This window comes from Oncorhynchus clarkii, chromosome 25 (assembly GCF_045791955.1).
Source record: "Oncorhynchus clarkii lewisi isolate Uvic-CL-2024 chromosome 25, UVic_Ocla_1.0, whole genome shotgun sequence".
Lineage (NCBI taxonomy): Eukaryota > Metazoa > Chordata > Actinopteri > Salmoniformes > Salmonidae > Oncorhynchus > Oncorhynchus clarkii.
The window spans coordinates 41,901,984-41,922,845 of record NC_092171.1 but is presented as its reverse complement, the minus strand read 5'-3'; the positions used below and the strand labels follow the sequence as shown (position 1 = coordinate 41,922,845).

Below are 20,862 nucleotides of genomic sequence, written 5' to 3'. Positions count from 1 at the left end.
ACTTAATGTGTTGTGAAATCTGTTGTGAAACCATGTTGCTGGACCCCAGGAAGAGTAGGTGCTGCCTTGACAGGAACTAATGGGGATCCATAATAAACCCCAGGAAGAGTAGCTGCTGCCTTGACAGGAACTAATGGGGATCCATAATAAACCCCAGGAAGAGTAGCTGCTGCCTTGACAGGATCTAATGGCGATCCATAATAAATAGACATAAACATTACACATACCGTAAATCCCTTAGCGTGTATAAATCCACTTCCCTTCAATAACCAACAGAGATGTTTTCATACTCAAGGTGTGATGTCATAGCTGACACCCCATTCTTTCTGCCAACATTCTAGATATTTAACAGAGTTTTGGGAAAATGTTGTCCCATAAAAACACTGAGGGAGATTTAACTCTGATTCTTGTTACCAAACATTGCATCTTCACCGTTCCTCCAGTGAATGTGTTTTTGTGATATTTTCCCAGGTCGTACATTGTTCATACAGTTGTAGGGATTGGTTTGTTACACTACATTTTAAAGTGAAAAATCTGAGTCAAAGCGTAATTCCGTTCCCATGGAAATGCCCTTTCCAAAGGCTGTAAAAAACAGACGCCCTGCCCACAGAATATATTTTTTTTTATTTTTTTAAATCTTTATTTATCTAGGCAAGTCAGTTTAAGAACAAATTATTATTTACAATAACGGCCTACCGGGAAACATTGGGTTCACTGCCTTGTTCAGGGGCAGAACAACAGATTTTTACCTTGTCAGCTCGGGGATTCGATCTAGCAACTTTTCAGTTACTGGTCCAACGCTCTAACCACTAGGCTACCTGCTGGTTACTGGTCCAATGCTCTAACCACTAGTCTACCTGCTGGTTACTAGTCCAACTCTCTAACCACTAGGCTACCTGCTGGTTACTAGTCCAACGCTCTAACCACTAGGCTACCTGCTGGTTACTACTCCAACGCTCTAACCACTAGGCTACCTGCTGGTTACTAGTCCAACTCTCTAACCACTAGGCTACCTGCTGGTTACTAGTCCAACGCTCTAACCACTAGGCTACCTGCTGGTTACTACTCCAACGCTCTAACCACTAGGCTACCTGCTGGTTACTAGTCCAACGCTCTAACCACTAGGCTACCTGCTGGTTACTAGTCCAACGCTCTAACCACTAGGCTACCTGCTGGTTACTAGTCCAACGCTCTAACCACTAGGCTACCTGCTGGTTACTAGTCCAACGCTCTAACCACTAGTCTACCTGCTGGTTACTAGTCCAACGCTCTAACCACTAGTCTACCTGCTGGTTACTAGTCCAACTCTCTAACCACTAGGCTACCCTGCCGCCCCAGATTCTCAACAATGATCTCTGAAAAGGATGCCAAGGCTTGACTAGTATATTTACGAGTACAGCCTCAACCCACACGGGGGGGGGAATAACGTATTGTAAGTAAATAGAATACAGGACAGGGTCTGTATTCAGAAAGCATCTAGGATCAGATCCCCCTGTGTCCTTATTCACTATGATCTTAAACGAGCTGCTACTCTGAGACCGAGCTCAACGCTGACCTACTTCAGTGTGTAGCAGGTCTGCCTGTATCAAGCCAAGCCGTGACATGACCAAACAGCTTCTAGGGCCAAGTGCTGTTGAAAGTCTTCCAAGCTTCCTCAGAGAAACAAGCTGTCGAGAGAGGATGCATCCAAAATGGCACCCTATTCCCTATCTAGTGCACACTATTCCCTATAGTGAAGTACTTTTCACCAAAGCCTACGGGTCAAGCTCAGGTCAAAAGTAGTCCACTGTGTAGGGAATAGTTAAAGTGGCATCTGGGAACGCAAACAGTGTTCAAGAGATTTCTGCTACATCATTCTGTTTGTTTCAATATTTAGATTCAGTTCTGCCATTGGGCTAGGTCTATATTCCTGTCCTGCCATTGGGCTAGGTCTATATTCCTGTCCTGCCATTGGGCTAGGTCTATATTACTGTCCTGCCATTGGGCTAGGTCTATATTCCTGTCCTGCCATTGGGCTAGGTCTATGATACAGTAAGGTGCCTCAAGAAAGAAATCAGAAAATCTATTTTCTATGTTCTCCCTTGATGCAAGCACCATAAATTGCGTCCAGATTGCTTTGTGCGACAATGGCTGTCTCCGTAGGTCTGTCTTGTCCCTCCGGTGGGCTACCAGCACGAGCCTGGTGGAACTAAGCAGACTTCACTTTCACCCCCAGGCTAGGCTACCCTGAATAGCATCTGATTTCCTCTTCAGAAGATGTTTTCATGTTTGGCATGACAACAACCACAAGAGGTAAAGAATAGCCAACTCGTATGGTCGTTGTCATGCCAGCCATATGGTCGTTGTCATGCCAGCCAAACATGAAAACATGTTATTACTCGCTCGCCACAGCTGATCATCACCAGATGTGGACATCATCTTTGGCACTTCATGACAGGTCAGAAAAGGAGATGAGGGCATCCAAAACTTGAAAAAAAATCAATTGGGTGGCACTTACAAAGCCGACTGACTTTTAATATAAGTCAGACTTATAAGCACCACCAATATAGTTTCATTGCTATGCTATGGATGTCAGTCTATCCATCACTGCTGTTGGCATTGGGGGGGGAACTCATCGGTCCTTGTCCAAGGTTAGAGTCTCACTCAGCCTGGTCTCATACACTGGACGTAACATGGTAAACGAAAATCCGGAACGAACGCTGGTACAGTTACATAGGACAGAAGGTTATTTATTTAGGCTAAAACAAAAGGAGGAAGGTTGGTCGGGTGTAAGGGGTGGCCGTAACACACTTACATCTAGGATGCGTGTTCGAATCTCATCATGGATAACTTTAGCATTTTAACTCATTTACAACTTTGCAACTACTTAGCATGTTAGCTAAACCTTCCCCTAACCTCAACCATTTAACCTACCTCTGAACCCTAACCCCCACCCTACCTAACGTTAGCCACAACACATTGGCATACTTAACTTCTTGAGCATACTTGAGACGCAGACGTCTCAAGTATGCCCCTGGAAATGCAAATGCGCTACGCTAAATGCTAAATGTACTCGTTACAACTCAATCTTTGATCAAAATTCACAAGCAGGGTATTGAATTAAAGCTACACTCGTTGTGAACCTAGCCAGCAAGTCAGATTTTTAAAATGCTTTTCGGCGAAAGCATGAGAAGCTATTATCTGATAGCATGCACCCCCCAAAATGCCAGCACGACACGTAAACAACAGATTTTGCGGTAGCCGGCGCTACCCAAAACGCAGAAATAAAATATAAAACATTCATTACCTTTGACGAGCTTCTTTCTTGGCACTCCTATATGCCCCATAAACATCACTATTGGGTCTTTTTTTCGTTTAAATCGGTCCATATATACCCAAAATAGCTTTGTATGGGAGCTGTGTCATTCAGAAAAAATCATTGTTTTTAAACGCTGCGTAATTTTTTTAAATTAAAAAAGTCGACGATAAACTTTCACAAAACACTTCGAAATCCTTTTGCAATCCAACTTTAGGTATTAGTAAACGTTTATAATCTATCAAAATGATTACAGGGCGATGTCTTTTCAATAGGTCTTCACTTGCAAAAACAATGGCTTCTAATATCTTCCTCAACTGCATCCGGGTGAAGACTGGGAAACTGGAGGTCAGATAGATGGATTTTCCAACAATTAATTCAATTGAAAATGAGGACAATGGCGCCATCGTGCGGAATTTGTATGAATTTCAGGCAGATCGCCATTAAATTCTGTTCTCTTTTAACAACTGGTGGAAGTGACTTATGGAAATTATTTTTAGCTTTCAGAGAGCAGTTTTTCTTGCGTTTTTCAATGAAACACACGATCTGTTATAGTCACAGCCGTGATTTAACCAGTTTTATAAACTTCAGAGTCTTTTCTATCCACACATACTAATCATATGCATATACTATATTCCTGGCATGAGTAGCAGGACGCTGAAAAGTTGCGCGATTTTTAACAGAATTTTCGAAAAAGGAGGGGGTAGAAGTAATTAACACAGCATACTTATTGTAAATTTGTAGAATAATGTATGAATTGCAATTTGTAACATATCCTAACAATTGTAATGTCACATAATGATTTACAATTCGTAACATATCATACAAAATGTATGAAGGACATCCACAAATTAATATCATACCAAACGTAATATATCATACCAAATTGGACACAACCGATTTTATTTACTATGTTACGTCTACCCCGTGAGTCCATGTTGTCTCGATATAGCGAACTAGCACTGCCTAAACTTTGGCAGAGTACTGCAGTGGTTAGCTAGCTATCCGTCTTTGGAAGAAACGTTTTGGGATAGTCATTGTCGAAAATAGTCACACATTGTCTGCATTGCCATAGGAGCTACATGACAGTCATTGCAATGGGCTGGTTGTTCTCAGGCGATAATACTGACGCCACTGCAGCTCGGCGGCTGTATGATTACAACGTAGCTATCTATCATCAGTGCAAACTGTCTGCTTGCCTTGGCACTAACTAGTCTGACAGTCTTGATGCAGTGGGAGACAAAGAAGAGGGGCTTACCTCGGGATGCAACTCGGGGAAGATCCATCTATTTCCCATGTGGCGAACAGGTTCATAGGCACGGGTCTGTTGAGTCCCCCTCCACCGAGGCTCAACCGGCCACTTCGCTCCGCCATGGCTCGTTATGAGGCTGGCTAAACGTCCACACGAGCCGAGGCGGTAAAACAAAATGATAGCTATCTGACTAAAATATGTCTTTGTCTTAATGTGCGTTAGCAAGTTTAATGAATTATTCATGCAGTTGAGTTGGTACAATGGGGAGTCAGCGCAGAGGCTTGTTCCAAACGAACTGCTCCTCCTTTCTCCTCGCTTGTTTCCATGGAGGACTCGCGCGCACTGTTCGCCTAGACCTGCAGTACCATGCCCACACTGCCACCCCCAGGAAATAACGTCATTGCTGGCAATGCCATGAACACATTCTCGTTCAGCTTGGGCACAAGCTGGCTCAGTTGCATGTATACAATGTCCTCGCGGCGCTCTGTCCAACCTACATGCAAAAAATATGTCAAGAAAATGTAGAATGTAAAGTGCAGTGCTTTGAAGACAGTATTCACACCCACTGATTTTCTTCCACATTTTTTTGTGTTGAGATTTTTTTTTTAAATCACCCATCTACACACAATACCCCATACTGTCAAAGTGGAGTTATATTGTTCAACATTTTTGCAAATTACTAAAAAAAATTAAGTTTAAATATCTTGAGTCAATAAGTCTTCAACCCCTTTGCTATGGCAAGCCTAAATAAGTTCAGGAGTTTAAAAAAAAAAGTGCTTAACAAGTCACACAATCATTTGCATGGACTCACTCTGAGTGCAATAAATAGCGTTTAACATGATTTTTAAATGACTACCTCGTCTCTGTAACCCACACATACAGATAATTGTAAGGTCCCTCAGTCCAGCATTGCATTTCAAACACAGAGTCAACCACAAATACCAGGGAGGTTTTTCCAATGCCTTGTAAAGAAGGGTACCTACTGGTAGATGGATAAAAAAAAGAAGACATTGATTAAGGTGAAGTTATTAATTATACACAGCTCAAAAAAATAAAGGGAACACTTAAACAATACAATGTAACTCCAAATCAATCACACTTATATATATATATCTGTCCCAATAATCGGATGTGCTCATTATACCCTGCTCAAAAAAATAAAGGGAACACTTAAACAACACAATGTAACTCCAAATCAATCACACTTATATATATATCTGTCCCAATAATCGGATGTGCTCATTATACACTGCTCAAAAAAATAAAGGGAACACTTAAACAATACAATGTAACTCCAAGTCAATCACACTTCTGTGAAATCAAACTGTCCACTTAGGAAGCAACACTGATTGACAATACATTTCACATGCTGTTGTGCAAATGGAATAGACAACAGGTGGAAATTATTGGCAATTAGCAAGACACCCCCAATAAAGGAGTGGTTCTGCAGGTGGTGACCACAGACCACTTCTCAGTTCCTATGCTTCCTGGCTGATGTTTTGGTCACTTTTGAATGCTGGCGGTGCTGTCACTCTAGTGGTAGCATGAGACGGAGTCTACAACCCACACAAGTGGCTCAGGTAGTGCAGCTCATCCAGGATGGAACATCAATGCGAGATGTGGCAAGAAGGTTTGCTGTGTCTGTCACACACACACACATTTATATATTTAGCAGATGTTATTGCGTGTGTAGCTAAATTCTTGTGTTCCTAGTTTCAACAGTGCAGTTGTAATCGTTACAATTCACAACAATACACACATCTCAAAGTAAAAGAATGGAATTAAGAAATAAATATTAACTAGAATACAGTAGAATACAGTATGTAAACATTATTTAACTGCTCGACAAAATGGTTGTCGAGCAGTGACCAACAATCAACTTGGACAGAGCTTGAAGAATTTTTAAAATAAATATGGGCAAATGTTGTACCATCCAGGTGTGGTAAGCTCTTAAGAGATTTACCCAGAAACACTCACATCTGTAATCACTGACAAAAGATGATTCGGACATGTATTGACTCAAGGGTGTGAATACTTACGTAAATGAGATCTCAATTTCAATACATTTGCAAAGATTTCTAAAACATGTTTTCACCTCGTCATTATTGGGGCCATTGTGTGTAAATGGATGAAATATACATGTTTCTCACCCATTTTGAATTCAGGCTGTAACACAACATTGTGTAATAAATCAAGGAGTATGAATGCATTCTGAAGGCACTGTACCTAGGCTTGCCATGGCAAAGAGTGGCGGCAGGGTAGCCTAGTGGTTAGAGCGTTGGACTAGCTCAATACCCCGAGCTGACAAGGTGCAAGTTCATTCTGCCCCTGAACAGGCAGTTAACCCCACTGTTCCTAGGCTGTCATTGAATATATGAATTTGTTCTTAACTGACTTGCCTAGTTAAAATAAAATAAAAGAGGTTGAATACTTATTTACTCAAGACAATTTCAGCTTTTTTTAATTTATTTTTTTTATTAATTTGTAAAATATTTCTAAAAACATAATTCCACTTTGACATTATGGGCTACTGTGTGTGTAGGTCAGTGACACAAAATCGCAATTGCATAATTTTTTTAATTCAGGCTGCAACACCACCACACGTGGAAAAGGTCAAGGGGTGTGAATGCTTTCTGCAGATGCTGTACCTAAGTAGAACCAGTACAGGGAATTGCTCAAATAAGCACAAGTATCACAATTATAAATAACTTCAAATTCAGAAAACTAGACGGCACTTTTTTTATTTTTTTATTTTACAGATAGACGGGGGCACTGTCAGACATAATTTAACAAATTAAGCATTTGTGTTTAGGGAATATCCGCCATATCAGAGGCAGTAGGGATTACCAGGGACGTTCCCTTGATTTTGTGTGTGAATTGGACCATTTTTCTGTCCTGCTAATCATTCAAAATGTAACGAGCACTTTTAGGTGTCAAGGAAAATGTACAGAGTAAAAAGTACATATTTTCTTTAGGAAGTGAAGTAAAAGTAGTTAAATATAAATATTGAAGTACAGATAACCCCCCCAAAAAACTACTTAAGTAGTACTTTAAAATATTTTTACACCTCTGGTCAGGGAGGTGACCAAAAACCAATTGACAGAACTACAGAGTTCCTTGGCTGAGATGGGAGATCCTGCCGGAAGGACAAGAGTCTCCAAAGCGCTTCACCAATCTGGGCTTTATGGAAGTGGGCAGACGGAATCCACTCCTGAGTAAAAGGTACGACAGCACACGTGGAGTTTCCAAAAAGGGCATGTGAAAGACAAGTGATCAGGGCACAAGTGAAAAGATTGTGGTCTGACAGGAAAAAAATACAAGTGTTCTTTGGCCTGAATGCAAAGTGCTATGTCTCGAGATAACCAGACAGTTCATCACCGGTTTAACATCATCCCTACCGTGAGGCATGGTGGTGGCAACATCACACTATGGAGATGCTTTTCAGCCGGGAGACTGGGAAGGAGAGGGAACAATGAATGGAGACAAATCATGAGGACCTGCTTCAGAGCACAAATGACCTTAGACTGGGGGCGAAGATTTACATTCTTACAGGACAATGACACCAAGCACACAGCCAACGCAACGGTGGAATGGCTTAAGAACAAGAATGTGAAAGTCCTTGAGTGGCCCAGCCAAAGCCCTGACTTGTATTTCATTTAAAGTCAGTGGAAAGACTTGAAGATTGCTGTTCACCACCACTCCCCATCGAACGGTAGAAAATCCCCAAATCCAGATGTGCAAAGCTGATACAGAAATACTCAGACGACTCAAAGATGTAATCACCGACAAAGGTGCTTCTACAAAGTACTGACTCGGGGGGTGTGAATTTTTGTAGTAAATGAGATCTGCATTTCATTTTCAATAAATGTGAAAAAAAAAAAAAAAAAAAATTGGCAATATGTGATACTGTTTCTATGCTTTACACAGACAAAATGAGGGCAAACCCAACAATGTCATTCATTTTCACTGTCCGTAACATGACTATAGTAACCCATTATCACTTCAGATCAATCAACATGTGGTAATCACTGAACATATGTCTACACTTAGTTCAATTACGCCACCTAGTGGCACGAAAATCTGTCTGTTGACACGCCTATAGAGCAAAATATTAGCAGTGAGGATCAAGTCTACGAAAGCTACACACCGACTTGACAGCTGAGAACTTCCATTCTCCTTGGTACATGCTGTAAAGAACATGAACCCGGTGGTCCCCAGATCTGTTTCAGCTATTTGTAAAAGGACGTCACGCTGCTTGCTTAGCCGGGCGGCAAAATGAGGTCTAAGGCACCGCAGCTCAGTGATAGAGGCGTCACTAGTCCCCGGTTCGAATCCAGGCCGGATTTTTTTTTTTTTTTACCTTTATTTAAACTAGGCAAGTCGGTTAAGAAACAAATTCTTATCTTCAATGACGGCCTAGGAACGGTGGGTTAACTGCCTTGTTCAGGGGCAGAACGACAGATTTGTACCTTGTCAGCTCAGGGATTTGAACAACGCTCTAACCACTAGGCTACCCAGGCCATCATCGGGAGTCAATTGGCCCAACGTCATCCGGGTTAAGCCGCCATTGTAAATAATTTGTTCTTAAAATGACATGCCTAGTAAAAAGGTCAACGGTTTTTTTTAAAAACAGGTAGCCATTCCTCCAGTCTGCTCACAGAGGATCGAACACAGGACATCTGCTAGCACATGACCGCCCTCCCTTCAGGGGACCGTCTTCACTTACACCACGCCAAAAGCTAGCTAAAATCAGCAGCAGAAGTGGGGACATTTCAGGCTGAGGATCACCCATGTGATCTAGAAGATTCCAATTTACACCCTTTTTTCAGGACCATTATCCTTAAAAATCAGATAAATTTGCCAAAAAAAAAAAGTTTTATTTGCAGCAACATGCAGACCCTGCTCTAAGATCACAAAATGTAGACGAGCAGAAAAACCAAGGACATTCGATCTCTGGAGCCACGTGTAAATAGGGACATTTTTTTTTTGTTTTGTTCAATCATTTTGAACAGAAAGAGTCAAATGATGACCAGAATATTCCAAACCTACACTCGGGGCTCGCCCACCAAGATCAACAAAGCATGCACACTTAGAAGTGGTGGTTTAGACTACGCAATTGTAGTCTTATGTTTATATATATATATATATATATTTTTTTTTTTAAAGACAAAAATCACTTAATTTGCAAAATGCTTATTCAGTATACTCAATCATCGTTAAAAAGCAACAAAAACCTACTAGTAGATTAAATTACTTCACAACCCATCCAAATCGTTTTGGGTCCATTTTAACTTAACTATTAGAGTGTGGATTGGAACACAGATAAGACAAAAACAAGGGAAGAAAAAAAAACCATTGTATTGATTAGACAAAGTTCACTTCAAAACAATTGTACATTTCATACAACTTATCAATCACAACGAGACTTACAAACCTGCAGGGACAACGATACAGATATTCAACAGGACAGCGACCCAATCAAAATCTCTCAAATCACACTGTACATTTCATTAACTAAAAAAAGAAAACGCTTTAATTATTCAGATAGCAATAAAAGACTAAATTAGAAGTTGAATTGGGGGGGGACGCAGGATCCAACCTATAATCATAAAATAACCAGTCCAGGGCCAAGAGGAACTGAACCAACCAGGACTAAAGCTCAGATTTTAAAATTAGATTGTGGGAGAGAGGGCATTACACCCAAGGCAAGGCTCCTCTTCATTTACAACCCACTAGCAGGCAGGCAGGCTGGCACAACGCCAGGTGCCACGGTTCCAGCATGACATTCCCTTCAGTCCATACATACCAGTACACCAGTGGAGACTGGTGGTCACTTTTAAAAATCGGGAGGACAGACTCATTGGTATGGAACAAACAGAACTTTATCGGTGTTCCACTCCAACGAGTCTCTACTCCTTCCACTGGACTATTCCTCAACAGCTCCCCTCAGAGCGGCTCAGTGCTGGCTCTCCACCGAGGGGGACCGAGACCGGGACGGCTTCCGGGCCGGGGCAGGAGAACGGGAGCGTGGGGGAGGGGTACGGGAACGGGGGGCAGGGGAGCGGGAGCGTGGGGGAGGGGTACGGGAACGGGGGGCAGGGGAGCGGGAACGTGCGGGAGGGGTACGGGAACGAGATTTGGAACGGGAGGGGGAACGTGAAGTGGAGCGATGTGCAGCCCTGCCCCCTCCTCCTGAGGAAGGCTTCTTCTCCGGAGTACGGCTGGCAGAGCGGGGGCTCCTGGAGCGATTACGGCTCCTGCTGCGGCTGGGGGACTTGGAACGGGGGGACCGGGAACGGCTACGGGACCGGGAGTAGCTGCGAGAGCCACGGGAACGACTCCTGCTGCGGCTGTTGGAAGAGAACAATTTAATTAATTACATTTACACAAGTCCGTTGCATTCCAGTCCTTTATACTCCAATCTCAAGTCCCGTAGTAGTGCTCAACGCTGCAGGCCAATCTTTGAAGCTACATTTCTGTAGCTAGCTACACTGCCCCCAAACATCAAGACACGGTTGGGCTCACAATTCTAGATGCAAACGGAAAACCTCACAATCTTGTATTTATCCAACTTCACTACAAAATTGGAAGAGGGGATGCCTACCGGCTCTTGCGATCCTCAGACAGCTTCAGCTTTCGTCCATTCAAGTCTGTTCCGTCCAGCTTATCAAGGGCGTTCTTCATATCACTGTGTGACGCGAACTCCACCACCCTGTCGAGTCAAATCACATTGAAGTTGACAGCTCAGTTCATAAGAGCAGCAGGGCAGACCACATGTGTTTGTTTTATTAAAACAAGAGCGTTTCTAAATTGGACAGTCGTCCCCCATTTTAGCCCTTCCATTTTGTGCCTGACAACTCACCCTTCATTCTTGTTGGTTCGGTGGGCATCCACAAAGGTGACCTCTCCAACTTTCCTCATGAGATCTTTCAGGTCCTGTGGTGAAGCATACATGAGTCAGTGACAGACCAACACACAAATGTGGCTGAGAGAACTCTGAACCTGAGGCAAGAGGAAAAATCAGTAAAGCAACACGACAGTAAACCCCCCCCCCCCCCCCCCTGTAACACTGACCTCATCAAAACACAGTTACAATGTGATGTTCTGACATTTTCAGACGAGGAGCGTTTAAATAAGTGACGAGCCACTGCCATGGCTTCACAGCTAACCATTTCACTTAAAAAAGGAGAAACCTGACCCTACTTAGTTCCCTGGAATTGTATTTCAGGTTTGTCAGTCAAATAGGAAGCTGGTGAGACGCGACAAATCCTTTGAGGCGTCGTGTCTTGGACATGTTGTCGGTTAGTGGCAACTATAGTGGTTTTTAGGGGGCATCGCTAAACTAAAATCAAGTCTATGGAGATTAGAAGCATTTTCACTTCATCATGACCCATTTTGATCAAGGGGTTCGTTCGGTAACCTATTAATTGGCCTAGTATAAATTTTCCACACGTTTTCCCATTAAGACTAAGGTATAGGACTTTCTACTTCCTGTTCCTCCCAACCCTTAAACCCAATCACATGAGTTATATGTTACTTACCGTTCCATACCCAGGAAGACATTAGCAAAGAGCCACGTGTCCAAATAGAGGACCAATGGGAACCAATGCAGTCACAGTGTTAAGCCCTTGAGAAACGACCTCCCTCAGCCTTGACAGACCCGGACTCCGGCCAGCCTCCACAAGTAAAGGACCACCAGAGATCAAGTAGGGGAAGGAACGAAGGAAGAGGGTGTGCAGTGTGCCCAACTGTCAACACACCCAGCTCCATCAGCAACAGATAAAAGAACCAAACGGGAGAGTGTAGGGAACGTGGAGTGGGTTGAGGGAGTAACAGGCTGGCTGCATTCGGGTGGGGGGGGGGTTTCCACCAGACCAGACCACAGAACCTCCAGACTGGGGCTTTACGAGGGACCATCCTAAGGCTATCCTGCGCTAGACCCCTTTCACCCGCTACGGGGCCCAGCCAAGATTTAGACCAGCGGCAACTGCGTGTAAGGAGAGGCACCAAATGGACACTATTGAAAACACAACCAGCAGAGGGCGCTATGCACATAACACCTCCAAGGAGGTTGTGCATGCAACTCCATTATAAACTAATAACCAGAATAAGAATAAGCTGTTAAAATAAAACTACGATGTGATTGGTTAGATTTACCTTCTGGTATAAGTGCTTATGTATATATATATATATATATGTATATATATATATATATATATATATATATATATTTTTTTTTTTTTTTTTTTTTATTTATTGTTGAAAGAAACAGTAAAAACTAAGTCAATAAATAAAACAATGAATTTCTGAATCCAAAAGGGGCCTTGCCATTCTATCTACCCTAATGGACTTTTGAGCATATAGCCGTGTCCTTTGGTAATAAATCAAAGAAAAACATGTTTTCAATAAGAATACAGCTTATAAGGGGGAAAAAAAGCAGTATCAGTACAGAGTAATGGTCTGAAGCAGACGGGTTTAACCCCTCACCTGCCAACTGATGCGCGACGACAGGTTCTCCACGATGATTCTGTGTTCAGTGCGCACTGGAGGACCATACCTACTGCAGGAAGGCAGGGAAAAGTTAAACACGGGGGGGGGGGGTGACCCGTTACTATTAGGACTGAAAGGTTTTGAAAGGAGCCTGACATTAAATGAAGCCACAGGTCAATAGATATAATGCATGAATGTACAGCATTGGATCAAGACAGGGTCACAATGTATTCTAATCACACCGGGGAAATGACTCCTCCTAATTATTCAGTTGGTATGTTCAATACGAGTAAGACATGCTACTTCTGCACACGGAGCCACCATGGAAGGTCAATGTCTCCGAGCGATGAAAGGGGGAACTAAAATCACACCGACTAAAACTCCATTCTGCTGCAGGTGAGAAGGTTGAAAATGAAGCGGTGTGTGTCTGTATACCTGGAGCCTCCGCCACCTCCACCGCGGCGATCACCAGACCCCTGGCGGTAGCTGCTGAAACGAGGAGAGAAACGTCCTCCTCCTCCGCCGCCGCCGCCCATCCCGGGTCCACCACCCCTCCCTCTTCTGGAGCGAGCATGCTCTATAGTCACCCTATTAATACAAATTAAAAAAGACCAGACAGACACTTATAACAGGCCTGTAGAAATGACTAAAATATACTTTCTTCATCCTACGTAATCTATGTGTATTATCTGATTAACGTCTCTGAACGGGGGGGGGGGGGGGTCATTGAAGGTTTTAGTAGATCCAGAATTTTAAATAATGTGTCGGATCCGATTGTGTCGTGTTCAAACGGACTTGTCCGTCCAGATTCGAACATGACATGGTACAGTAGCCAGAGAAACGGTCTAATTTATGCCGCTGCCCTTGCAATTTATGAGGCGGCGCGTGTAGCTTGTTGTTGGCTAATCATCATCCTAATCATTAATCCTATACATGAACAATTATAGTGCAATCAATTCACTTAAATCCTCCGTGATCAAATTACACTTCAACAAAATAATGTTGCGGGGAAATCTATTTCCAACTCCAGAAATGACATCAGAACAATCTGAGGTGCCTGGGGCTTTCTGGATGGAACAACCCAGTTGTGTACTTCAGTACTTTAAAGCATTTTAGTAGTTGTTATTTTTTGTATTTGTACTTTGCCTTCTATATTTTTGACAACTTATTTCACTCCTAATAGAAATAATGTACTTTTTACTCCATTCAATTTTCCCCTGACACCCAAAAGTACATCCCTGTTCATCTCTACTGCCTCTGATATAACAGACTCACTAAAACACAAATGTATAGTTGGTAAATAAATAAAAACAAAGTGTTGTCTGGTTTACTTAATGAGACATTTTAAATGATTTATACTTTTAATACGCAAGTACATTTAAAACAAAATCATTTTAAGACTTACTCAAATTGGTATTTTACTGGGTGACTTACACAAGTCATTTTATTCTACTCAAGTATGAAAATTGTGTACTTCTTCCAACACTGCCCATGTGTATTAAATGTCCAAACATAACATGTTGCAATTTATCTTTCTTGAGACTTTGCTCAATGTGTATCCAAACCATTACCTTTCACTACAGAGTTCCTTGCCATTCAGCTCGTAAACTGCATCATCAGCGTCTCTGTGGTCGTCAAACTCCTGATTAACGAGAGGGGGGGGTTAACTAATCAACAAACAAAACATTCACAATAGGTGTTTGATCAAGACACGAGGCAAGGCCGACTTACCACAAAGCCGAATCCGTTCTTCAAATTTACTTCCCGGATCCTTCCATAACCTTTGAAGAACTTCTCCACGTCCCGCTCACGAGCATGAGGGCTCAAACGACCGATAAACACTCGACATCCACTCATAGTTATCTGAAAAAACAACAAAAAGTTGACTTGGTGATTAACACAACATTTAACCCCCAAACACGTAGGTTGCCGACAAGGCCCAGATCAGTGTGTGCTAACTAGCTAACGTTAGCTAAGAGTTATCAATACTAAAAGTGCACTTTAGCCAAGTTAATTAGCCTTAATGCTGGTTAGTAATAGCCAGATAGCCGTCTAGTCGGGGTTCGGCAACGTATACAGTTTCACATATACGCTAAACGAATAAACTACATACCGTTTAATATGAATTAAAACACAATCTTGATCATGTGTATACGTTAGTAAGCTAACGTCAGTCGCTAGCTATCCGGTCGCAGTTCGTTTTTCCACGAGTTCCCAGTTGTCTTGAACGCGGCATTTACAACCCGACGAAAAGGCCGCAATTATACGAAAAAAATGTTGTGTTAGTGGTGCTATTCTCTGGGCGCTGAAAACAGTAGTTGGGATATTTTTTTATTTTTTTAACGTCATTGTATGTTACATCGGAGATCCAGCCCGTCCACAAAAATAATCGCAGTTTCGTCGGCTACGTACGTTATTAGCTAGCTAACGTTAACATGTCGTGCAGTTGCCTTTTCGCTACTCTAGCTAGTTTAGCTGCATTACTAGCTTAGCACTCGGGACAAAATATGAATCATTAACATTATTGATTCGCCAAAATATTTGTGCAAGTCTACTGACGACATTTACAATTATCGAAATTTGAACCTCACCCTTGCCGTTGTCTTCGTTACTTCTGGTAGTGTGCTTGCTTGGTTGATGTGTATCAAAATGGCGACTCCGAGTGAGAGAAAGATGAGGAAACCGGATGTTCATCAGCACCAAGGGTGGTGGGCGTGTTCCAGTCCTGCAGACCTATCAAAAAACGTTCCACAAGACCCATGCCACAGATATAACAATGAGACAGATATTTCACCGGATGTATAAATGTGAAGCATCCGGTTGATTTTTCAACATTTGGTGGTGAGAGGAAACCAAGTGGCCGCCAGTGGTAGAAGATGAAAGCGAGATGGTTTATGGCCAATATTCTGCTAATGTTCTCATCGATTAAATATTTGATCTCAAAACAGTGTTCATAACTAGAATATGATACGAACAGACTGGACTAAGTTTTCTAGACTTCACCCTTGGCCAAAGTTTTAAAAAATTGCGTTTAGGAGAGCAAGCGCAAATTGAGTTATTGCACAGGCGCACTTCAAATTAGGCGTTCCCTATCGGAAATATGCAAATCAATGCTAGAACGAGCCAATAGGCTCTCACTGGCTCGTATTTAGCTCTGCCCACCTTCTTGCTTGTTCTGCACACTATGAGTAATTTACTCCCAGAGGAAACGACATGCTGTGGTCTATCTTGGGTTAGTTATAACAAAAATCTTTGCTCCTGCACTCTAAACATCTCTGAACAAAAATGTACTGAAAATGTACATACAAAATAGACAGATCTTTATGACACATTTCCCAACATCCTGCTGGACATCTCATCTGACTGAACTCAAAATAAGATTTTCCTCCCATTCAATGGTGTTCAGACGGTGTGGCCAAACTCAAGGACAGGACAACATATTACTGCTATTCTTGTATCTTTACTCTATTACCATCCTTAACATTTGTGGCATCGTCTTACAATTCGGTAAAGCACATACATAATACAATAGAAAAGGTCTTCTCTGCAGAAAGTACCAAAAATTATTTCAATATAGAGCATGGAATACTGACCTTTACGGAACCCATTTCAATTTCAAGATGACAAAAAAAAAAAATCTTCCTGAATTAAAAAAAACAAAAAAACAACGTAGATGACACTACACATTAAAAAAAATAATTAAAATATATAGATGATTTAAAAAAATAAGTATATAAACAAATAAATATAGTTATTTTATTTTGCCCAGTTGTCATGGAGATGATGTATAATAATGAGACACCGGTGTAACAAACAACAGGTCATGTGATTTCCTTCCTGAGAGGGGGATGGGATACGGAGGGCTGGAGGCAGACAGACAGACAGACAGACAGTAAACCAAGGAGGAGAAGAGAAAGAAAGGACAATATTGTCCTCCAGAAAGACTGATGTACGGAATGCAATGGACTGGGCTTCAGAATGGATACTATTGACTCTACCAGAGCAGCTGTAATATAATGCAGGGACAGAACAGAATAACATGTAGCCTAACGTCTGTCTCATCTGGAAACAGCATTATTGATATTGTTTGATAGGATGGTAGTCAGTGTAATACTCTAGTCCAAGACTTGCTGACTGGTAGGACAACTGGCTGACTGGTATGATAATTGACTGACTGGTAGGACAACTGGCTGACTGGTAGGATAATTGACTGACTGGTAGGTCAACTGGCTGACTGGTAGGATAATTGACTGACTGGTAGGATCAACTGACTGACCAGTAGGACAACTGACTGACCAGTAGGACAACTGACTGACCAGTAGGACAACTGACTGACTGGTAGGATCAACTGACTGACTGGTAGGATCAACTGACTGACCAGTAGGACAACTGACTGACCAGTAGGACAACTGACTGACCAGTAGGACAACTGACTGACCAGTAGGATAATTGACTGACTGGTAGGACAACTGACTGACCAGTAGGACAACTGACTGACCAGTAGGACAACTGACTGACCAGTAGGACAACTGACTGACCAGTAGGACAACTGACTGACTGGTAGGATCAACTGACTGACTGGTAGGACAAATCAAATCAGACTGACTGTCCGGTAGGACAACTGACCGACCAGTAGGACAACTGACTGACCAGTAGGACAACTGACTGACTGGTAGGATCAACTGACTGACTGGTAGGATCAACTGACTGAGCGGTAGGATCAACTGACTGACCGGTAGGATCAACTGACTGACCAGTAGGATCAACACAATATTATAGTAGAAAGACAACTTCCTCCCTGTTGTTTCAGGGATCACCTGTGAATCCAACACATTAAGAGACATAGCCAATCAAAAGACATCTCACAACAACAACAAAACCTTTTTCCTTCACACAATGCCCTAACTGTAACACCCCCCCCCCCCCCCCCCCCCCCCCCCCTCCCCCTTCCTCGACGGGCCTCCAGACCCCTCACCTACTCAATCACTCTCTGGGGAGGAGGGGTCAAGACAAGAGGAGTTGTATGAACAGAAAACTGTGATTCAACAACTATGAGTTTCACTTTCACTGCTGAGATTTCTTATGTTGTGCGCCGACTGATCGGTCACAAGGGTTGAGATTTCTTGATCAGGTTTCATCTCCTGATGAAAGATTGAATGGTTCCCATTGAAGAAGTGTATAAATGAGACATCTGCCAGTGTTATTCATCACATGATGGTAGTAAATAGCTAATTATATGTAGGGGGGGGCAATGTCTTGTTAAACAATACATGAGATCATGAAATAGACAAATAACACCCAAATATATAATACTAATACGATAAAATGTAATCATTGAAATCAATATGGTCCAAAACTAATTTCGATGTCTTCACTTTTGTCCAATCCTTTGCTCTTGGCACATCATTTTCAGTTAAGAATGACATTTAACAGAAGTGTGCTGGTTTAAATCCCACATGTAATTACTCCTTCTAAACAGAGCACATATCACTATATATATCAGGTTCATATCACTATAGTGCACTACAACGTCCAAAAAATGGCCAGAATATGAACACCCCCCTCCACCCCCCACCCCCACACACACACACACACACACACACACACACATAAACAAAGCAAAACATCTTTGAAGTTAAGACTGAAGGCCCAAGTAAGGAGGTTAAGTACCTCTTGAAGTGAGCAGCAAGTGTAACATCCTGCTAACGTCACAATACCAGTAGTCTCAGGCGTCGTCCCAAATGAAACCCTATGCCCTGGATTGGGCACTTATTTTGACCAGAGCCATAAGGGCCCTTGCAACAACAACAAAAAATGGTGCACTATATATAGGGAATAGGGTTCCATAAGGCTCTGGTCTAAAATAGTGCACTATATTTAGGGAATAGGGTTCCATAGGGCTCTGGTCTAAAATAGTGCACTATATATAGGGAATAGGGTTCCATAAGGCTCTGGTCTAAAATAGTGCACTATATATAGGGAATAGGGTTCTATAGGGCTCTGGTCTAAAATAGTGCACTATATATAGGGAATAGGGTTCCATAGGGCTCTGGTCTAAAATAGTGCACTATATATAGGGAATAGGGTTCCATAGGGCTCTGGTCTAAAATAGTGCACTATATATAGGGAATAGGGTTCCATAGGGCTCTGGTCTAAAATAGTGCACTATATATAGGGAATAGGGTTCCATAAGGCTCTGGTCTAAAATAGTGCACTATATATAGGGAATAGGGTTCCATAGGGCTCTGGTCTAAAGTAGTGCACTATATGTGGGGAATAGGGTTCCATAGGGCTCTGGTCTAAAATAGTGCACTATATATAGGGAATAGGGTTCTATAGGGCTCTGGTCTAAAATAGTGCACTATATATAGGGAATAGGGTGCCATTTGGGACGTACGTTTAGATGTATCTTTGTGGTGTCTGATATCCGTTTACTCTACAATAGAAGGAGCTCTGCAAGAAGAGAATCAGGGTGGATCGGGGATGAAGGCTGACAAAAGTTTAAAAGTTCATGGAAAAAGAGAAATTACCAGAAAGTAGCCCAGACCTACAGTACATCGTGTAGCTGTGGTCAATCTAAAAGAGCCATGCCATGCTCTGAGTTAGTTTGTCAACAAACCTATAACAAATCCCCCCTCCGGAATATATCTACCATATCTAAAAGGGAGAAAACCAGGGAAAGGATCTAAGGATCTGTAGGTTTTGCAGGACCCCCGGCCCCGTAACTAATCATCCGTCGTCCTCGTCTCTGTTCTCAGAGGGTGGTACTATGAGGTCAGGTGGTTATTCAGTCAGGCCCACAGATATTACATCACTACATCCCCTGCAGAGGGGACCTGGTGACCTTCTGGTCCAGGGTTCGAAGGTCAAAGGTAATTGAGAGAGTCCTATTGGCTGTTCTCTTCAGACCTATACAGTCATTGGTTCAGACTCGTGTATGGCGACAGCTGTGTGAGGATCCGGTGCCCGCCCCAGCGGTCCCGGAGGCTGAGTTGGGGTCCTCGTCGCTGGACTCCCCGGCCTCCCGCTCCTCCTTGTGGAGCCCCATGCTGATGTGGCTCTGGAGGGCAGCGGGGGTCAGCCACTCTTTAGGGAGGCAGGTCTGGAGGAAGGGCACGCAGGAGCTGAAGTAGGCCAGGCGGTTCACCCAGCGAGGGATCTCACGCCCACACAACAGCTGGAATGAGAACGAAAAACAAACATGTTTTTCAATTGGCAAGTTAAAAAAAAAACATACTCCGCCAAAATTTGTATGACTGTCAATAGGCAATGTTTCTATTGACAGTAATGGCTCTATCAGATCGTTCACAATAAATGTCAATATCATGTATAATTCAAACAGTAATCCTCTGTAATGAAACAGTGATGAAACAGAAACTGACCTCAGACAGCGAGGATGAGAAGTGGTTGCAGTTCTTGTGCATTAGATGGTAAGAGTTACCCTTGAAATCCCTCCCCAGCTCCTCCATGATTTTATCCATATCCTCCACTGCAAAGTCTGTTGTGCCCAAAGCGATAGCCTCCCTGTGTTAGAAAAATATGTTTTGTAATCATTAGCAACAGCTAATGGGGATCCTAATAAAATAGCTAAATTAAAGGTGGTAATTGGGTGCATGTAGTGTTATTCTATCCCTGTATAAAAACTGGTATCGGTGACTCTCGTCCCAAACACCAACCATCACGATACAATGAATGAATACAAGGCCACTACTCAGTAGGACATGTCTCCATACCAAATTGCATGGTTGCGTCCCAAATTGCATGGCTGCGTCCCAAATTGCATGTCTGCGTCCCAAATTGCATGTCTGTGTCCCAAATTGCATGT

The 20,862-nt window shown here is 42.6% G+C and overlaps 3 protein-coding genes across 3 annotated transcripts in view; all 3 read right to left on the bottom strand.

The window, feature by feature from the left end:
• Positions 1–4,872, bottom strand: part of LOC139383647 (phosphofurin acidic cluster sorting protein 2-like) — a 97,783-nt gene extending 92,911 nt beyond the window's left edge. The window contains exon 1 of the mRNA XM_071128185.1: positions 4,554–4,872. Within this exon, the coding sequence (XP_070984286.1) occupies positions 4,554–4,669 (116 nt within the window). The 5' untranslated portion in view covers positions 4,670–4,872. The remainder of the gene's footprint in view (positions 1–4,553) is intronic.
• Positions 4,873–9,403: 4,531 nt separating this feature from the next.
• Positions 9,404–15,715, bottom strand: LOC139383817 (serine/arginine-rich splicing factor 5-like). Its single transcript, XM_071128389.1, has 8 exons — positions 15,629–15,715; positions 14,769–14,900; positions 14,609–14,679; positions 13,473–13,625; positions 13,035–13,107; positions 11,410–11,483; positions 11,152–11,259; positions 9,404–10,897 (listed from the first exon to the last, which is right to left on the bottom strand). The coding sequence occupies exons 2-8, from the start codon at positions 14,892–14,894 to the stop codon at positions 10,504–10,506; spliced, it is 999 nt and encodes a 332-aa protein (XP_070984490.1). The 5' UTR covers positions 14,895–14,900; positions 15,629–15,715; the 3' UTR covers positions 9,404–10,503.
• A 2,926-nt stretch (positions 15,716–18,641) lies between these two features.
• Positions 18,642–20,862, bottom strand: part of LOC139383819 (deubiquitinase DESI2-like) — a 15,423-nt gene continuing 13,202 nt past the window's right edge. The window contains exons 4-5 of the mRNA XM_071128390.1: positions 20,420–20,561; positions 18,642–20,214 (exon numbers count right to left, since the gene is read on the bottom strand). Of these exons, the coding sequence (XP_070984491.1) occupies positions 19,963–20,214; positions 20,420–20,561 (394 nt within the window). The 3' untranslated portion in view covers positions 18,642–19,962. The remainder of the gene's footprint in view (positions 20,215–20,419; positions 20,562–20,862) is intronic.

Coding starts and splice junctions, on each gene's coding strand:
- LOC139383817 (XM_071128389.1), bottom strand. CDS start 14,894: ATGAGTGGATGTCGAGTGTTTATCGGTCGTTTGAGCCCTCATGCTCGT. Junction 11,260..11,409: donor CGAACCAACAAGAATGAAGG/GTGAGTTGTCAG, acceptor TTGACTCGACAG/GGTGGTGGAGTTCGCGTCAC. Junction 10,898..11,151: donor TCTGAGGATCGCAAGAGCCG/GTAGGCATCCCC, acceptor CTCTTCCAACAG/CCGCAGCAGGAGTCGTTCCC.